This window comes from Trichosurus vulpecula, chromosome 4 (assembly GCF_011100635.1).
Source record: "Trichosurus vulpecula isolate mTriVul1 chromosome 4, mTriVul1.pri, whole genome shotgun sequence".
In the NCBI taxonomy this organism is placed as follows: Eukaryota; Metazoa; Chordata; class Mammalia; order Diprotodontia; family Phalangeridae; genus Trichosurus; species Trichosurus vulpecula.
In genome coordinates, this window is record NC_050576.1 from 198742366 (window position 1) to 198763032 (window position 20667).

The 20667-nt window shown below is 45.0% G+C and overlaps 1 protein-coding gene across 2 annotated transcripts; it reads left to right on the top strand.

Annotated features, from left to right (window-relative positions):
• The first annotated feature begins 11553 nt into the window (after window positions 1-11553).
• TRIM47 (tripartite motif containing 47) lies at window positions 11554-19661 on the top strand. Of its 2 annotated transcripts, none has more exons than XM_036753400.1 (6): window positions 11554-12241; window positions 13752-13847; window positions 14553-14783; window positions 15142-15340; window positions 17504-17578; window positions 17925-19661. In XM_036753400.1, the coding sequence occupies exons 1-6, from the start codon at window positions 11594-11596 to the stop codon at window positions 18563-18565; spliced, it is 1890 nt and encodes a 629-aa protein (XP_036609295.1). In that variant the 5' UTR covers window positions 11554-11593; the 3' UTR covers window positions 18566-19661. The 2 variants fall into 2 exon arrangements, with proteins under 2 accessions (XP_036609295.1, XP_036609296.1); XM_036753401.1 differs by having other exon boundaries at window positions 11594-12241; window positions 14553-14579.
• Window positions 19662-20667: the final 1006 nt, after the last annotated feature.

A 20667-nucleotide genomic window follows, 5' to 3' on the forward strand; every position in this document is an offset into this window, starting at 1 on the left:
TTAGTGTAGAAAGGAGGAAGAGGAAGTGAAACGTGCTCTTTCTTATAATTGGGGTGTGTGAAAAGAAGAATGTACAAATATGGAGAACAGGATGGGGATGTGAGCATCCTTAGATGAACTTTACTCTTATCTGAAACAGATAAGGGAGGGCTGGACATAAACACAGAGTTTAGTGTGGAAATACATCAGATTCAATAGGGAGGGGAAGCTAGGTGGATAGAACACTGGGCCTAGAGTGAAGAGGACCTGAGTTCAAATCTGATCTCAGACACTTACTAGCTGTGTGACGTTGGGCAAATCACTTAACCCAGATTGCCTCCTCACTAAAAAAAAGTTTTTAAAAAAAAGACTCCAGGGCAAAACAAGAATGTTACAGGATGTCAAAGGGGCTGGGGTCTTTGGATGGGCTGAAGAGAGCCAGCACTCCAAAACAAGATTCAATAGGGAAACCAGTGGTAGATGACAGTTGGAGGGAGGGGGTGTTAAGAGAGAGAATAATATCTGGGAGCAGGTGTATGCTAGTGAAAAAAATTCTCTAGGAGAAAAAAACTCCATGACATATAATCTGCATTATTAACATTTTTTCCATCACTTTCTAAAGCCTACAAAACCATACATCAAGCCCTGATTTGTAGTGCTGGCAGATTTCCCAGGTGTAAACGCTCGCACTGAAAATTTAACTGGTGAGAGCTGGCTCCCATACACCCTTGCCAGGGAGGGAATATCCGTAAGTATAACAAACTTCCTGATACTGCTGTTCATCTTTTGTTTTCAAAAAAGACCAGTGACATCATGGATGATGTCTTGACTTGCCAGCAAATTGGATTTAAGTGAGGCAGAGTTGCATAAAGTCTTTGGCTTAACTTTCCCTTCCAGGGTCATCTGAGTCCAGTGGCAGAACAAAAGTCAAGACAACTGTCAATGGCCTAGGATGCAGTGGATGACCTTGCCATCTTCAATGCCTGACTAAGCTGTAAGAGCTCCACAACACCTGCTTCATGTCCTTCGGAATAAATTGTTCTCACTGGCATAGTCTTTATATGCTTGGGGTAGACACCCCCCAACTCACCAAAGGGTTTGAGGGCTTGTCGGTTACCCTCAACCTGGTTGAGCCTGACCGTCAAGACAGTTTAGCAAGGTGTGGCCGCTGTGCTTGCTATAGCTCCTTGGGGTGACAGGTGAGAGTTAGGCGATAGGTAGACACCAAAGACGGATGAGCAGCGCTGAAAAGGGCTCAGCAAGCCCTCACATCAAAAGTTCTAGTCCTCCCTGAACACCCCATACACCCCTGATGCCTAATGGGGAATTAAAAGGGGAGGGAGGAAAAGAAATAACTAAAACCTAATGGGACAGCTCAGATAGTCTCTTAGGCCATTGGAGAACTGCTGAATGAATCATGGTATATGAATAGGATATTAGTGCAGTGTAAGAAATGATGAGAGAGATGATTTTAGAGAATCCTAGGTAGAATGAACTGATGAAGACCAAATTGAGCAGAACCAAGAAAATGATCTGTATAAGGACAGCAACAATATAAAGAAAAACAACTTTGAAAGACTTAAGACCTCAGATTAATGTGTATGGATAGGGTGGAAACCACCCCCACCTCAACTAGAGAAGAACAAGCATCAATTAATCAAAAAAACCTTAGACTAAAGTCAAAAGGGGGGCACCTAAGTGAATAGAGTTCTGAGCTTGGAGTCAAGACAACTCATCTTCCTGAGTACAAATCTGGCCTCAGACACTTACTATCTGTGTGACCCTGGGCAAGTCACTTCACCCTGCTTGCCTCAGTTTCCTCATTGGTAAAATGAGCTGGAGAAGGAAATATAGCAAACCACTCTAGTATTTTTGCCAAGAAAGCATCAAGTGGCATCACCAAGAGTCTGACCTGACTGAACAACACCAAGGGCAAAAAGGCCCTGAAGAAGTTTGTATTGGTGGAGGAAATTTGATGGTTTCCCAGAGAGGGGCAGGCCTAAAATCCTTTGGACTCTTTGAAAGAAGTGTCTTTTTCCAGCCGAAGCAGGGAGGGGAGAGAGTTCCTTCTCTGAGGTTTCAGCTAAGATTTCATACCTACTCCATTTTCCAGAATCTCTTCTCAACTTGATTGGTAACTTATAGATGTTAGATATATAGATAATTTATATAGTCAAATTTCCTTTCCCTATTCAGATTAGATTCTTGCATGACTTCACTCTAGTTTTGAAGGCCTTTTTGCACTTAAGGTATTTTCATTGATTGAGACATGTTCTCACCTAGTTAAATTATCAGATCTAAAACAGGGAAGGGTAATTTCTATCTTACCCTTACAAGATTCCCTTGACTGTTCTTTGACAGATAAAGACCTTGCAAATTTCTAAGGGTATAGAGGAAGTTGGTCCTCTTTATCTTCCCATCAGTGTCCTAATTGGCATCCTCAGATCAGCTGGCAGCAGGGTCTGCATCATTGGGAGTCAAGGACAGACTGGACTCAGAATTCTACAAAGAGCCCATGAAAGGTGCCACACCATACCTACAGAAAACTTCTTGAACACCCCCAGAGACAGTACAAAAGGACTTCTAGCAAACATTAACTCTGCGCTATCTGTAGGTTACATGTCATTGGCCCTTCTTGAAGTATGAGCAACAACAAGGCTTCATATGCTCTCTAGCTGGAGCACACTTTAGATGATACTTTTTAAATTATATTTAGCATTTTATTTTCCCCCTGTTATGTGTGAAAACAATTTTTAACATTTGTTTTTAAAACTCTGAGTTCCAAATTTTCTGTCTTCCTCCCTCCCCTATCCCCTCATCGAGAAGGCAAGGAATTTGATGTATTATACATATGTAGTGATGCAAAACATATTTCCACATTAGTCCATGTTGTGAAAGAAAGCATAGAGAAAAAAACCTCAAGAAAAATAAAGTAAGAAAAATTATGCTTCAGTCTGTATTCAGACACCATCAGTTCTTTCTCTGGGGATGGATAGCATTTTTCACCATAAGTCCCTCAGAGTTACATTGGATCATTGTATTGCTGAGAATAGCTAACTCATTTACAGCTGATCATCTGATAATATTGCTGTTACTTTGTACGCAGTACATTTTGCTTTGTATCACCTCATTTATGTCTTTCCAGGTTTTTTTTTTAGCGCATCTTGTTCATCATTTCTTTTTTTTTTACTTAAAACTTTTTTTTTATTTAGAGAAAGCCTTGTTTTATGAAATAAGATTCATTTAAATTATCAAAAGTATGTCCCATTGCACAGCCTCACTTTTCAGATGAAGAAACAAAGGTCAAGGTCTAAAACTCCTTTACAAAAGGAAAGAAAGATACACAAATCCTGTTCTAACTCAAGTCCTTTTTTTGCTTCTCATTTTTTCTTCTTCTGTCTCTTTTCATCGGCTTCCATCTTCTCCTCCATAGTAAGGGCTCCCAGTTTCTTTTTCTTTGCCATCTTCACTTTTTCTTTGAGAACAGCTATATAAATTTATATTTCAGCAGAAGTTTTCTTAGGTTTCATAACTGGTTTTTCTTTCTTTTTTCTTTTTTTCCCACTTTTACTTCTTTTTATTGTTGTTCATCATTTCGTATAGCACATAGTATTGAGCCCACTTTCTCCTGGACTCTGTAGTTGAGAAGAGTGTCACAGACTTTTATTGTACTTCCTTATTAAATACCTCTTTTGAAAAGCTACTTAAGGTTGGTTGGCTAAATGATTCTCAACTGATAATCTTAGGGAGAAGCATATTTGCAGAGGGTTGAGCCAATAGCATTAGAGAATCCTACCCTGGCTTCTCAGGTTCTCTTCTAGAATCCTGAGGGGTATATAAACCAGCCAAGTTCCCAACTAGTTAGTGGGAGAGTAGGGAGTTGTGATGAGGATGACCCCATTGACCACAAATATAATGACCAATTCTGTCTTCAGAGGACAGGATGATGAAGCATGTTACCTATCATTTCATAGAGATAAATGGACACAAGATGCAGAAAGAAGCATACGCTTTTTAACAGGCCTCCTATAATAGGGGTCAGCAATAATGATGCCTCCCAAAAGGGACATTGAAAGCTTTTTTTAAGTGCACAAGAGAGAAGAGGAGGAAACTTAAAAGGAGGCATAGAAAAAGACAGATTTGAAAGTAATGTGTGCATTTTGTTATATACTTAAATTGGTTTTAACTTGTTTTTTCAAGTAACAAGCATTTATTTTCTTTCTCTTCCCACCTCCTCCCACCAACTGAAATAAAAAAAAAATCCTTGTAGCAAATATGTGTTGTTATATTCATCAAACAAAACAAATTCTCATATTGACTATGTCCAAAAATATTTTGTTAATTTATTAATTGCCAATTAAGAATTGTATATATTACTTTTAAAGCAAGTAATATGAAATGGACACTTATGGTTTTAGACATAATTCCATTTTTATATTCTTCTGTATATATGGAAATGCTGTTTCAGGTTGAGGATATTTTAAAAAGAAAACAAATTTAAAAAAAAGACAACACCCCTTTTCATTGAAGCATTTGTTCAACTGCAGAGAGAACAGAAGGAGGTTCAGAAGGAAATACAAATGAGCAGCACAGCTTGGAAAAGAACATGTTGGATTTATTATATACTTTCAAAAAAGCAAGCTCATGTAATAGGGATCCAACTCCTAGAAGAAGCTATCTTTACTCATTGCTTCCACTTCCTCAGCTGCTACTCACTTCTAAACCCAACCCTTGGCTGAAGCTTTTCTCCAAGGTTATCAATAGGCTTTTAAAATATATTTTGTTGATATCTTTTGTCTAAATTTCCCCTGCAACCAATAATCTTTTAGTGATTAAATCCAAAGTTCTTTTCTCCATCCCTATCATCCTTTTTTTCTTGTTATTTATTTATTTAATATTTTTAGTTTTCAGCATTAATTTTCACAAGAGTTTGAATTACAAATTTTCTCCCCATTTCTACCCTCCCCCACTCCAAGATGGCATATATTCTGATTGCCCCATTCCCCAGTCAGCCCTCCCTTCTGTCACCCCACGTCCCCCCATCCCCTTTTCCCTTACTTTCTTGTAGGGCAAGATAGATTTTTATGCCCCATTGCCTGTATATCTTACTTCCTAGTGGCATGCAAAAACTTTTTTTTTGAACATCTGCTTTTAAAACTTTGAGTTCCAAATTCTCTCCCATCTTCCCTCCCCACCTACCTTCCCTAAGAAGACAAGCAATTCAACACAGGCCACATGTGTATCATTATGCAAAACCCTTCCACAATACTCATGTTGTGAAACACTAACTATATTTTGCTCCTTCCTATCCTATGCCCCTTTATCCATTTTTCTCCCTTGACCCTGTCCCTTTTCAAAAGTGTTTGCTTTTGATTACCTCCTCCCCCTATCTGCCCTCCCTTCTATTGTCCCCCCTTTTTTATCCCCTTCCTCCTTCTTTCCTGTGCGGTAAGATACCCAATTGAGTGTGTATGTTATTCCCTCCTCAGGTCAAATCCAATGAGAGCAAGATTCACTCATTCCCCCTCACCTGCCCCCTCTTCCCTCCCAACAGAACTGCTTTTTCTTTCCACTTTTATGTGAGATAATTTACTCCATTCTGTCTCTCCTTTTCTCCCTCTCTCAATATATTCCTCTCTCATCCCTTAATTTGATTTTATTTTTTTAGACATCATCCCTTCATATTCAACTCACCTTGTGCCCTCTATGTGTATGTATATATATGCATATATATATACATACAGACACACATATATAAATATACACATATATATGCATATATGTGTGTGTGTGTGTGTGTGTGTGTGTGTGTGTATATATATATATATATATATATATATATATATATATATATATATATATTCCCTTCAGCTACCCTAATACTGAGGTCTCGTGAATTACACACATCATCTTTCCATGTAGGAATATAAACAAAACAGTTCAACTTTAGTAAGTCCCTTATGATTTCTCTTTCTTGATTACCTTTTCATGCTTCTCTTCATTCTTGTGTTTGAAAGTCAAATTTTCTATTCAGCTCTGGTCTTTTCATTGAGAAAGCTTGAAAGTCCTCTATTTTATTGAAAACCCATATTTTGCCCTGGAGCATGATACTCAGTTTTGCTGGGTAGGTGATTCTTGGTTTTAATCCTAGCTCCATTGACCTCTGGAATGTCATATTCCAAGCCCTTCGATCCCTTAGTGTAGAAGCTGCTAGATCTTGTGTTATTCTGATTGTGTTTCCATAATACTCAAATTGTTTCTTTCTGGGAAGCTCTGAAATTTGGTGACAATATTCCTAGGAGTTTTCTTTTTGGGATCTTTTTCAGGAGGCTATCGGTGGATTCTTTCAATTCTTATTTTACCCTCTGGCTCTAGAATATCAGGGCAGTTCTCTTTGATAATTTCTTGAAAGATAATATCTAGGCTCTTTTTTTGATCATGACTTTCAGATAGTCCAATAATTTTTAAATTATCTTTCCTGGATCTATTTTCCAGGTCAGTGGTTTTTCTAGTGAGATATTTCACATTATCTTCCATTTTTTCATTCCTTTGGCTCTGTTTTATAATATCTTGATATCTCATAAAGTCACTAGCTTCCACTTGCTCCAGTCTAATTTTGAAGGTAATATTTTCTTCAGTGGTCTTTTGGACCTCCTTTTCCATTTGGCTAATTCTGCCTTTCAAGACATTCTTCTCCTCATTGGCTTGTTGGAGCTCTTTTGCTATTTGACTTAGTCTATTTTTTTAAGGTGTTATTTTCTTCAGTATTTTTTTGTGTCTCCTTTAGCAAGTCATTGACTTGTTTTTCATGGTTTTCTCACATCACTCTCATTTCTCTTCCCAATTTTTCCTCTTCTTCTCTTACTTGCTTTTCCAAATCCTTTTTGAGCTCTTCCATGGCCTGAGGCCAGTTCATGTTTTTCTTGGAGGCTTTTGATGTAGGCTTTTTGACTTTGTCGACTTCTTCTGGCTGTATGTTTTGGTCTTCTTTGTCACCAAAGGAAGATTCCAAAGTCTGAGTCTGAATGAGTCCGTTTTCGCTGCCTGGCCATGTTCCCAGCCAACTACTTTTCGTGGGGGTATGACTGCTTATAGAATAGAGAGTACTTTGTTCTAAGCTTGAGGGGCTGTGATGTTGTTTTCAGAGCTACACAGCAAGCTCTGCCACACCAGCGCTCCTCCTCCCCCAAGAACCACCAACCCAGACTGGACTCAGATCTTAAGCAAGCTCTGCTCTCCTGCTCTGATCTGCCACGTAATTCCTCCCACCAGGTGGGCCTGGGGCCAGAAGCAACTACAGCTGTAGTTCTGTCCTCAGAGATGCACCACTTTCGCTGCCCCCCTGGGCGGTGGCCGAACCATAAACTCCTTTCACTCCCTGCAGCTTTCCCCACTAACCTTCTCTGTTGTCTTTGGTGTTTGTGGGTTGAGAAGTCTGGTAACTGCCACAGCTCACTGATTCAGGGTGCTAGTGCCTGTTCCACTCGGCTCCAGGTCTGGTTGGTCCAGGCGCAGCCCACACTGGCCTCTGCTCCACTCCCAGCTCCGTGGGATAGACCTTACCCAGTGACCATCCAGGCTGTCCTGGGCTGGAGCCCTGCTTCCCTCTGCTATTCTGTGGGTTCTGCAGCTCTAGAATTTGTTCAGAGCCATTTTTATGGGTTTTTGGAGGGACCTGGGAAGGGAGCTCACGCAAGTCCCTGCTTTCCAGCTGCCATCTTGGCTCCACCCTCCATCTCTGTCATTCTTGACCAATCTACATTTGATATTGATGCTGTTCACTACCCCTTCCTTCTGGATACTCTCCCCTCACTGGGTTGTCGTGACATTTCACTTTCTTGGCTCTCCTTCTTCTGCCCATTTGACTATTCCTTCTCAGCTTCCTTTGCTGGATCACCATCAATATCCCACTTTCTTTGCTTGGGTATATCACAGGAGTCTGTCCTATTTCCTCTTCTCTTCTCTCACTCTATTTTTTCTTGTTGGACTCATCAGTTCCCACGGGTTCAATTATTATCTTTATGCAAATGACTCCCAGAGAGATATATTCAGCCCTTTTCTCCCTCCTGAACTCCAGACTTGTATAGTCCAGCAGCCTGCTGGACTTCTCTGCCTGAGTGTCCCATAGACATCTTGAATTCAACATATCCAAACTAGGAGCCTTTTCTCTTTTTCTCAAACTCACACTTCTTCCTTAAATTTTCCCAGCCTTCCAATTACCCAGATTCACAACCTTGCGGTCATCCTTGATATTTCACTCTCCCTCCAAAATCCAATCAGTTACCAAATCCTGATAACTCTACCTCCGCATCCCCTGCATCCACGTCTCCTGTATCTTGCCCTTCCCCTGACCCACACAGCCATCACCTTACTTCAGTCTGTCACTTCTCGCCTGGACTATTGTAATGACCTGCTAATTGGTCTCTCCACCTGCAGATGTTTCCCTCTCTAATCTATCCTTCACAAAGATACAAAATTGATATTCCCAAAGCCCAGCTATCATTCCCTGCTCAAAGAGCTTCCTGATACAATACAGCCTCTAGAATAAATACAAATGCCTCTGTTTGGCATTTAAAGCCCTCTACAATCTGGCTCCATCCTATTTCTGTAAAAAAAAATGGGAGGGGTCCAGATGCTTTTATTTTTTTCCTTTTAAGTTAATTTAGTTTACAACATTCAGTTCCACAAGCTTTTGAGTTCCAAATTTTCTCCCCTTTTCTCTCCTTCCCCCTCCCCCCCTCAAGATGGCATGCAATCCAATATAGGTTCTACATATACCTTCACATTAAACATATTTTGACATTAGTCATGTTGTAAAGAAGAATTATAACCAATGGAATGAACCATGAGAAAGAAGAAACAAAGCAAAAAAATAGAGAGCAAATTGTTTGCTTCGATCTGCATTCAGACTCCGTAATTCTTTCTCTGGATGTGGATAATTTTTTCCATCACGAGTCTTTTGGAGTTGTCTTAGAACCTTGCACTGCTGAGAAGAGCCAAATCTATCAAAGTTAGTCATCGCACACTGTGGCTGTAATTGTGTACAATGTTCTCCTGGTTCTGCTCCCCTCACTCAGCATCAGTTCATATAAGTCTTTCCAGGTTGTAAATAGATTTTATATTCTCATTGTGCATCCTGCAGTCTGGCCAAACTGGTCTACTTGCTGCTCCTTACACATGACATTGCACAGCTTACCCCTGGACTTTTGTATAAATTGTCCTCCCTCCATGCTTGGAATGCTCTCCTTCCTCACTTTGCTCAAAATCCCTAGCTCCCTTTGAGGCTCAATGCAAGTGCCACCTCCTACAGGTGATTTTTTCTGATTTCCTACAGTTAGTACTGTACATGTCCCCATAAATGACTCCATATTTACTTCTTGCATATAACACTGCTACATTGAACATTAGCTCCCCAAACTGAGATCTTTCTATTGTGTGACTCAAAAGTTGCCTTCCTACAAAAACTGTAGTGTCACTGTATTAATTTTCCCCCATAGGGGTGCAATGTATGAATTGCCTACCAGATGTAGACCCCTAATAAATGCTTGTTGAATTGAAGGTATTGCTAAGAACATCTATCTAAAGCGTTTCTTCCTCTTCCATCTTTATATTTAATACTAAGCGTCCCTCCCATTAGACTATGAGATCCAGGCAATATTTTTAACCTTTTTTTTTGAATCCCTAGCATTTAGCACAATGCCTAGCACATAGTAGGAAGCTTAAAAATGCTTTTTGACTTGACTTGATTCTCTCTCACCTCCTCCACCAGACTAAATATGCCACTTGCCTCTTTGGGTTCTCATATAGAATTGACTGGAAGTTTGAAGGGCAAAATTCCCTTACTTCGATCTCCTACCAGCCTGAGGCAGCAAGATGGTGCAACAGATAAAGCTCACTGGGCCTGGAGTTAGGAAGACTTTAGTTCAAATCCAGCCTCAGACACTTGTGAGTTGTGTGAGCTGGGCAAGTTTCTTCATTTGTCTCAGTTTCTCCATCTGTAAAATGGAGAAAATAGCACTTTTTCTCACAGTATTGTTGTGAAGATCAAATGAGATATTTGTAAAGCAATTAGCACAGTGTAGGCTCTAAATAAATGCTTGTTTCCTTCCTTCCTTCTAAATCTAGCACCATCCACTTTTCCTGTTGTCTCAAGCTGGGTACCACCAATTGCCACCACCTTTGGGTCACTCTCATTCACCTCTGTTCCTGACCTAGGCATGAATAAATCCTTTTCCCTTAAAGTTCAGCTGACACAAGGATGGGATTTTTCAAAGAGAAATTTTACTGAAAAGCTAAAAGGAAAAAAAAAATGCCCATAGAATTGGAGTTTACAGCATCATTATCTGAAGTTTCACTGTAGTTATAAATGGCCTCCACCATACATATACTGGATATTCAATTGCCAGTTCCTTTTCTTGACATCAATGTCTGGGATGAATTGAACGAAGGTAAAAAGGGCATTTGGCCAGTTCACACTGTGTCCCAAGGGGGCAGTTCTGACAGTGGGAATGGATACCCTGCTTGGGATCACACACACATACACACAATTTTGGACAGACTAGATGAAACACAGTAAAGGGAATAGTCAGGCAACAACTATCCAAAGCCAAAGTTACCAGAAAGAGCAGGTGGGGCTGGGGCCCATAGGAACGAAAGACAAGTGCAGGAGAGCTATGCACAGTCACGTGCACTGATCCCTCCCTCCCTGGGGTTTTCCCTCACAGAACGCTGATGTCAGCTCCCTAATTAAGATCTAAGGAGGCCACCAATTCCCCATTAAATATGAAACTAAGGGATAAACCGTAAGCTAAGCAATTTTTTTCCTTTTTTTTTTCTCAGCCCATTAGAAAGAAGGGAAATATTTTATTTGGAGGAGTGGGGAGAGATGTAGGGAAGTCACCAGAGTAAGAAACATTTAAGCAAGTGCAACAGCAGAATCTAGGGAGAACAGGTAAAGGGAGTGGGAGTATTGATTGGCAGGGCGAGAGCTGCTAGCAAGGATTCACTCATTACCTGTAGTGCAGATGGGAAAGAGAGGCAGGTCTAAACAAAGGTCCCCCTCCCCTGAGCTAAGGCGAAGAACAGACAGGGGAAGGATGTAAGAAATGTTTGTCGTCAGAGTCAGCAACTCAGGAATTTTAATAATAGGCTGCAGGAAGTGCCATGATGAAAAAAATGCTAACCCAAGAGGGTCTTGGATGGGGTAACTTCAGAATAGGGAGATACCCTTAGACATATCTGTTAGGACCGCCCCTCTCCACCCTCAATAGTCCTTAATCCTTCTCTACTGGAGGTCCATCCCCTCAGATAAGGAGGACTGTTAGTCCTCCCAAGGGAATGCCAAGTCTGGTACTTGTTGGCTCTTCCTGAAACACAGAGATGGGAAGGTTCAGCTAGTGAAGGCAGGATACCTTCCGGGGGCTAGGCTTAGAGCTATGGGCTGGAGAGTCCAAAGGCGGGACTGGGGAAAAAAGAGGGGGGGCGGTCCGAGCGAGCGGTGGGGGCGGGAAGGGGCTGAACCCTTGGGCCGAAGCTCAATGGGGCGGTGCTGCTGAGCTACCGCGTTCTGCTAGCTCCTGGGCTGGAGCAGTGCAGGCGGAGCCCTTGGGAAGCGATGGACGTGAGCGGTCCCTTCAGCTGTCCCATCTGCCTAGAGCCACTTCGGGAGCCCGTGACACTGCCCTGCGGTCACAACTTCTGCCTCGCCTGCCTGGAAGCGCTCTGGCCGCACCGTGGGCCCGGGGGACCCGGTGGATCCGGTGCCACTGCCCGTTGTCCACTGTGCCAGGAGCCCTTCCCCGACGGGCTGCAGCTGCGCAAGAATCACACGCTATGCGAACTGCTGCAGCTGCGCCAGTCTGGCCCCAGCCAGACCCCAGCCCCGGCTCCGGCCCCAAATCAAGCCTCGGTCCCGGAACCCTCGGCCCCTTGCGCCCCAGAGCCATGGCCGGAGGGCGAGGAGCCAGTGCGCTGTGACGCGTGCCCCGAGGGCGCGGCCCTTCCTGCGGCTCGCTCCTGCCTCTCATGTCTGGCCTCTTTCTGTACTGCCCACCTGAGGCCCCACGAGCGCAGCCCAGCTTTGCGCAGCCACCGCCTGGTACCTCCCTTGCGCCGGCTCGAGGAAAGCCTGTGTGCCCGACACCTGCGGCCCCTGGAGCGCTACTGTCGAACTGAGCGAGTTTGCGTGTGCGACGCCTGTGCCGCCCAGGAACATCAAGGCCATGAGCTACTTTCCCTAGAGCAAGAGCGAGCCCTCCAAGAGGTAGAGGTCTAGGGGGCTTAACTCTGTGGGAGAGAGCAGGCTGAGAGAGCTGAGTGGGGAAAGTGAAGTTCCAGAGATTAGCGGTTTTTTGGCAGGGGGAGGAGGCGGGGCGCGGGGAGGCGCACAAGAAAAGCTCGGAACAGAAGTTTGGCAGACCTCTAAGAGATAAGTTGGGGGAACAAGAGATCCAGGAGTAGGAGAGGGCTGGGCTGAACACCTGGGTCCCTAATACAACCTTGTGGGAAAGGTTGGGAGGGAGCCTTGGTCTTGTTTCCAGCTTTTTTTCTCCCTCCACATCTTTGAGCCACCCCAGCTCCCACAGACTGGTCTGGAGGACCGTTACACAGCCCAGGCTCCCGATGCCCTTCCTGTCCCAGAACCTGGAGCCTGAGTTGATCAGACTTTCTCCTGCTCTTCAGGGTCAGCGGTCTTGGGGTAATGGGATGTGGCTAGCTGGCAGTGCCGAGCTCAACAGATCCTCTCTGTCCAGCTGTCCTTGGGATTCTTGGCGGGAGCATGTGCACAACCCCGCCCATTCTCTTCTTCCCTCTCAGAGCGCCTCTCTGCACTCTACTCTCCCCCCACCCCCTCCAATCCCGACCGTTTCCTTTGGCTTTAGTCCCAGTCTTGGCGCCTCTGGCCACGGGATTTTCCGTCTCCTCCCTGGAGCTCCCACCACCTCCAGCCTGGAGGGAGTGACTCATGCTACCCTAGGGTTTTGCCTAGAATTGCCTGTTTGTAGAACTACTTGGGGATACCTCCCCATCAAGACAACTTGCTGGGTGCTGCCCCCGCACGTCCTTCCCCTCCTCCCTTCAAATAGAGTTTAAATGATACTGGGTCTCTTGCCTCATACTTGCCACCTTACCTACTGCTAACTGGTCAGTAGCCAACAGGCTGAGGAGAAACTGACAGACTTGACAACCTAATGCTTTTTGCTGCTGCTCTGGGCCAAGCCTGGATATCAGAGAATTAGTTGGGAGACACCTCAGAGGTCATTTAGCCCAACGGGTAACTAAAATGTGTTTGCCTTGACAACTATCCCATAGATGCCTGGTGTGGCTTGATAAGAAACAGAAATTCACCATCCTCTTCTAGTCTCACTAACCTAGAGCAGCCCTTTCCTTTTCTGGATAACTCTGATTGTTAGAAAGTTGCTTTTGTTTTTGAATTATGACCGTAAATCCACCTCCCATCTATTAGTTTACATTTTGTTCTTGCAAAACAAGTCTAACAATTCCGTGTCCACATGACATTCCTTCAAATAAAGGAAATATTTGAGGACTCTCCAGTTTTCTCTTTTCCAGACTAAACATCCCTTATTTCTTCATCAGGTGCTCATACAGCATGGTTTCCACCCTCCTGGTTGTTCTCTAGCTGTAATAAATGAATGCTTCCCTCTAGAATTACCCCATCCCCAGCTATCCATAGACACCTTCACCCCTGGACCCCTGGAAGACCAAGTCTGTGTTAGCTCAATGGGTTCAGAGATGAATGCTCTCTCCCTCAGGCTGAGAGCCCCGAGGTCCTGAGCGCTGCAGAGGACCGCTTGGATGAGCTGGGTGCTAGTATCGCACAGTCTAGACGTACAGTGGCCCTCATAAAGGTAAGATTCCTAAGTCTCTTGAGACATTTGGATTCTGAAGAGAAGGAAGTGGGGCTTGGGATACCTTTTCTCCTTTATCTGACGTTGACAATATCTAAGGTGGGATTCACCAAGCAAACTAGGCAGATCTCTGTGGTGCTTTCCCTCTTCCCAAGTACAAATAGCATAGATTTTCCCCAGGTACATGCCCTCCCACTTAGGTCTGATCCAGGGCAGAGTTACACAATTGGTGCCTTTCTATGTGGGTTGCTTAACTGTTTTATTCTATGTGGAATTATGGGTTCAAGTCTATGCATAGTAAGAAGGCAAAAAATAATCTTAAAGTTACAGATTCATTGAGTTGGAAGAGACATTAGAAATGATCTATTCCAATCCCTTATCAGAAATATATGTTCCTTCTGTCCAAGCCCATTGAGTGGCAATCTAGGCTATTTTGTCATCTTCAGTGGTGATAATACTTCACTTGTATTATGGGGACAGTTCTCATTTTTTTTTAGGCAATCGGGGTTAAGTGACTTGCCCAGGGTCACACAGCTAGTGTCTGAGGCCAGGTTTGGACTCAGTTCCATCCCTACTCCAGGGCTGGTGCTCTATCTACTGTGCCACCTAGCTGCCCTAGGACAGCTCTAGTTTAGAGAACGGGGAGCCAAAGATTAACTTTCTTCCTTTTCTCCCTTCCTTTCCCCACACCCGCCACCCATGGAGAGTGCTGCACTGACTGAGCGAGAAAAGGTGAGCCAATTGTTCACAGAGGCAATAGGTGCCCTCCAGGGCTTCCAGTCTGAAGTGATGGGCTTCATTGCTGAAGGGGAGGCGGCCATGCTAAGTCGGGCCCAGGGGGAACTGCGGCAGCAGGAGGAGCAGAGAACCCGGTTGAGCTCTGCCCGACAGAACCTGAGTCAGGGCCCTGAAATCGACTCCATTAGTTTTCTCCAGGTGAGGAGGGGCAGGTCAGGAAGAAGGGTGGAAGTTCTGGGAAGAGGAAACAGGGCCTGGAGGGAGTAGTATCCTAAGTACAGTGAACTGTGGAGAATTTCGACTTACTATTGCCATTCTGGGTGGAAAGGGTAAGAGTCCAAGGAAGGAATCTGGGCTACCTGAACAGTGAAATCGAGAATAAGCAAGCTCTATAACTATATGCTTTTGGAAACTGTACCCAGTGACCTGGCATTTTGGGCTACACCCAGTTTACTGGTAAAGACTGATCCATCTTTGTTGTGGGAGGATTGGGCAAGGGAGAGGTTGTGGTAAGCAGTGTCTTAACCACTATAACTGGCATTCTACCCTGGTACAGGAGCTTCTGGCACTGAAGTTGGCACTGGAGGAAGGAGGTACCTCTGGGTCAGGCCCCCCAAAAGAACTGAGTTTTACCAAGTCATCCCAAGCCGTTAAAGCTGTTAGAGACCTCTTGACTTTGGCCTGTGCTAACCAGTGGGAATTTCTACAGGGGATGGGCAGGGATACAGACAATTCACAGAAGCTGGGTCTAGAAGGTGAGTGCCTTTCCACCAAGGTGACTCATTACTCATTCTTGCCCCAGGTGACTCACCTCTTCTCTTCCCCCTACCTCCCTCCCCTCCAGTCCTTGGTGCCCACCCAGGAGCTGAGGATGGAAACTTTTCCTGGTATAGGGTGGAGCCAGAGCCATGGCTACACTTGGAACTTTATCCTTGGCTAAGGATAGAATGAGGATCGGCCCCCCAAGGGAGGGGCTGGATGGGGCTAGCAGCAGGGAGTACTTAAAGGAAATTTAACCCCTTAGAATTCTTCTTCAGTAGCAAGAATGGATTGTCGTAGCCCAGGGGTGGGGAACCTGCAGCCTCGAGGCCACATGTGGCCCTCTAGGTCCTCAAGTGTGGTCCTTTGACTGAATCCGAACAAATTTATTCTGTAGAGTTTAGATTCAGTCAAAGAGCTGCACTTGAGGACCTAGAGGGCCACATGTGGCCTTGAGGCTGCAGGTTCCCCACCCCTGTCCTAGCCTGTCTTGCCTCAAAGACAGTCTGAGTCTTTGGGTCTTTGGGCTAAGAAGAAGGTGGGAAGAAGGGTAGCTGGAAGCAATAGATCTAAAACATAGAAGCTAGAATTTCATTTGTAAATAGGACAGGATGTCTTAACCCATCCCCTAACCCTAATCCCCCGCTGGCCCTTGTCTCCGTCATTTGACATAGCCACTCAAGGCACTGGGCTCTGGCAGGGGAGGCATGGTTGCTGATATAGCCTTGACAAGGCCATTTCATTTGCTAAACTCATAGGATGATTTTTGGATATATTAAAGATGATGTGATCGTGATAATGACCATCATGATCTAGCACTTTAAGGTTTGCAAAATGTTTTACATATGTCATCCCATTTGATCCACACAACAACCCTGTGAGGGAAAGAGAGGAAAACCCGAAGCTGAGAGAGGTTAAGTGACTTGCCCAGGGAAACACAACTGGGAAAGATTTGAACTTGGGTCTTCCTGACTCCAAGTCTAGCACTCTACTTTCTATGTCGCCTCGCTGCCTTTAGTCCAACCGTTTCATCTTACAGATGAATAAACTGAGATCCTGAAAAGTGAAAATGATTGACCCAAGGTCACACTGGAGTAGCACAGTGCTCTCACTCCAAATCCAGTATTCTTTACGTTCTTTCTTTCTTGTGGCAACACACACTCCTCCCTCTCTCTCTCCTTCCCTTCCTTCTCTCCTGCTTCCCTCTTCAGAGATTCCCAAAGTGGGTGATTTCACCCCCTGTGAGATGCTGGAATGATGGGGGTGTGGTAGTAGCCTCTGGTACAATTGGGAGGCATTAAATAAAAATAAGGGGGCAGTAGAAGCATAAGGAAAGAAGGGAAGAGAAGAAAACTTTGAAAAGCCATTTGTACATGTTTCATCTGTTGTGTAATAGAGTTAAAGTCATAGTGATTACATTATTTTCAAAATAAACACACAAAATGCAAGTTATAACCAGTGGTCAAGTCTGCTGACAGGTCTTAACAAGTAAGTGTTGGCAGGTGAGCATGTTGGCATTGTCAGGAAGTCCTGTATGCATCAGCAGGAATATGTTCATGTAATGACTTGTTTACAATATGTTACTATTGATACTCTTAGTTACATGATGCAACATTGCATCATCAAAATTTTAATGCAGGAAAAAACCCATAAATTCACAACAAATATTCAATTGAAAATGTGTCATTTAAAAAATATTTTATATTTTTTTGAAATTACACAAATTTTAAAAAAAAGAACATTAAAGGGTTAAAGAAAGTAGATTTCCAGTGGGACACTGAGTAATTTTTTTCAGAAGGGCACAGTAGGCCAAATAAGTTTTGTAACCTCTGCTCTAAAGATCAAATAGATACCTCAAGAAGTGGCTCAGAAAGGGAACGTTCTACCCAGCCCAGTCTAGGAAGATTTAGTTAATAATCCTGTTCTTGACGCTTGGTTGTGTGTCAGTCAGACAGAACAGTCAACCAGCAGACCAGCCAGCTGGTCAATCATTTGCCAGCGGCTGGTGAGCGTGAAACGTAACCACCCTGGATTTTGGTTTCTTTGTTGGTTAGTCAGTGTTGACCAAAATAGTATTTTAGGGACTGTCTGCACAAACCACTTCCCCACCATCTTCTGCATTGTCTTGGACCAAACCCTTTACTTTCCTCTTCCTGTAGCTGATACAGAATCTCAAGATCCTGACAGCACCAATGGTCTGGAGAGCGAGGAGTCAAGAGACTACTTTCTTAAGTGTGAGTGTTTGCCTGGCCCCAGGCCTCTGGGGCATTCATTACTCATGGGTCTTCCATGCTCCCTGGGGCTGGTACCAGAAACACCCCCCTGATCAAAACCTGTGGCATCACTTAGACGGTATTTGGATGAGCTCTGGGGCCCTGAAGTCAGACTGACAAGGTTCCCAAGCCTTAGTCCTGCTACTGATTCAGAGGGTTGCTTGTCTTGAGTGTTGAGAGAGTTAGGTGGAGAGAACCTGTATTTCTCATGTGTTTGGAGGGTATGGGTGAAAATGGGGGATTGAATCCCTGCTATATTAGAAGAGGAAAACCTGATTCTAGCTCTGTCTCTCTCCCCGGGGGCCAGTTGCCTTCATTGTAGACCTGGACAGTGACACAGCAGATAAGTTCCTGCAGCTGTTTGGCACAAAGGGCGTGAAGAGGGTGCTGTGCCCCATCAGCTACCCTGAGTCTCCCATGCGCTTCACCCACTGTGAGCAGGTGCTGGGAGAGGGCAGCCTGGACCGAGGCACGTACTACTGGGAGGTGGAGATCATCGAGGGATGGGTCAGCGTGGGCGTCATGGCTGAGGACTTCTCTCCCCGAGAGCCTTATGATCGAGGCCGATTAGGCCGAAATGCCTACTCTTGCTGCCTGCAGTGGAACGGCCGAAACTTTTCCGTCTGGTTTTATGGGCTGGAGGCAGCCCTTCCTCACCCCTTCTGCCCCACCGTGGGGGTCTGCCTGGAATATGCTGACCGGGCCCTGGCTTTCTATGCTGTGAGGGATGGGAAAGTGAGCCTCTTGCATAGGCTGCGGGCCTCTAAGCCCCGCCGAGGTGGGTCCCCTCCTTCCTCCTCGTCCCCCTTCCAAAGCAGGCTGGACAGTCATTTTCCCAACCTGTTCACCCACAGGCTCAAGCCAGCTTTCTTTCTGGAGAGTGTGGATGCACACCTGCAGATTGGGCCTCTCAAGAAGTCATGCATCTCTGTGCTAAAGAGGAGGTGATGCTGGGAAGGAGGGACCCCCCTCCTTCTCCTTCCATTCCCAGGAGGATGCTCTGAGCCCTCTCTGGTGATACCCCAGGAAAACTGCCAACATTATATTTAATACAACCTATCCCCAACCCTATCCCTGGAGGCAGGTTCTGAGAGAGCCCTGTCCTTACCTTCCCTCACCACCTCCACTGACAATCTCCCTTGGGATATTAGGTGGCTAGCATCATGCAACTGTATGGCTATTAGACATGGTTCCTGCCAGGCTGAACCAGGGCTAGGAAGGGATTAACCAGCCTGCCAAGCCTTATCTAACTCTCCAAAGTGACCTTGTCTACCCTCATCCCTTATCACTGTGGGAGTCTTCGGCCTAAGCCAGAAGTGACCCTGAAAGTCCAAACCTTCCTTGTTGAATTCCTTCCTACTTTTCCCCTTCCCTCCCTACAATGTTCCTGACTCCCAAAAGTTCCTGTCTTTGCTGCTGTCACTGTCTGCCTTCCCCATTGGAATTTTGATCAAGATGACCAACACCACACTGTGCTTAGGAGGAAGGAAGAGGGAGGGGACAGAGCTGAGTTCTGTCTGGTGAGCCTGCCCTTAGAGCAGGAAAGAGGTACAGAGCTACAGCCCTAAAATATCCCTTCAGGAACATAGGGGACTTGGAAAAGAGAGGGGAAATTTCTCTACGTCCCACCTGTCTCTTTTCTCTCCAGCTGCAATTCTGTGCAGGGGCAGCCAGAGGTAACCTCCTTACCTCCTTCCCCCTAGGTCCTGACCACAGCAATCCATTTTGGGCACTCAGAGTATTTGCTTTGGAAAGGTTGGGTTCCCACCAGCTATTTTCATCCCTGTTGCTGTAGCATAATTCCAAACCTTTCTTTCTCTTGGCCTTGCCCAAAATCAAACACAGATACCATTCTCAACAGCTGGAATGGGCCTCTGGAGACTGGGCTATACTGAGATTGGGCAAGAAGTCCACCCTACTGTGACAAATGTGCCCCAAGGGCTGGGAGAGAGACTGCTGCTCACACAACTTCCCAAGGGAAATGCCTAAGACGATCTGTGTATCAGTAGCAATGTGTATCTGCAATAAAGGGAAGTACAGTCTTGGTGGTTGTCTTTACCTCTTATACCCTGGTGTCCAGAGAGCCCTGAATTCACCAACAGAGGTAACTGGGAGTTCACGTTTGGAGCACTATTCAGATTTTATCCAAAGGAAAAATGTGACGTTTGGAGCCAAGGAGGTGAAAGTGGCCAGAATTCCTAACTCCATTCCCCAGCCTTTCCATATAACATAGCGATGTCTGGATGCAGGTTTGGGCAACACCAGGCAGGAGCAAGAAAGAAGGGGAGCCACTGGGACTCGTTAGCCGTGCCAGCTGCTGAGGTCAGACAGGACAAGAGCAGGGTTGTGCAGAGCAGAGACATACAGCAAGGCCATACAAGTCCTGGTGCTTCCCTTCCCGCTAAAAATAGCTCTTCTTACAGCATTCCCAGCCATTCATTTCTTGCCTAAGTCACCGGATGTTGTCTTTTTGGGTGGGGGCCCCCCGTTGCTCCTGCTGCAGTGGTTTTGAACATGGTTCCCTTGGCAACCCCATGTTCCTACTCCAACAATGGAAACTGCTGTTGCACCAAGGGCCTGGGGCACTGTTCCCACTCCCTTTCCACTAAGTGTCCTATATTCTCTGGATCCATGCGTGTAGTCCTGGAGACTAGGAAGGGGTTGGCCTATATCAGGAGGCCTTAGGCTCCCTTTTCTCACACTGTTCAGCTTAATATATTCCCACCCCAGTACGCTGGGTGGAGAGTAAAAGGTACTCAATTACAACTAAAGTCAGGTATGGGACAGATATTTTTTTTTCCTGTACTCAAAAGAAATGCTTAACACAAAAGGCTCTCCTGAGTGCACATTGTCGAAAACTTAAGCTGACTAAAGTATCAATAATAACCGGCTGTTCTACTCTTCTGGGAGGGTGAGCTTAAAATCACATAAGAACCTAAAGCAGTTTCTGGGACTGTTGAATAGGCATTGTTATGTTTCACCCTGAGGCTCCATACTGTCCTCTCAAAGTCCTTGTCTGCCAGGCAGCCAGGTCAGAAACTTCCTCTGCC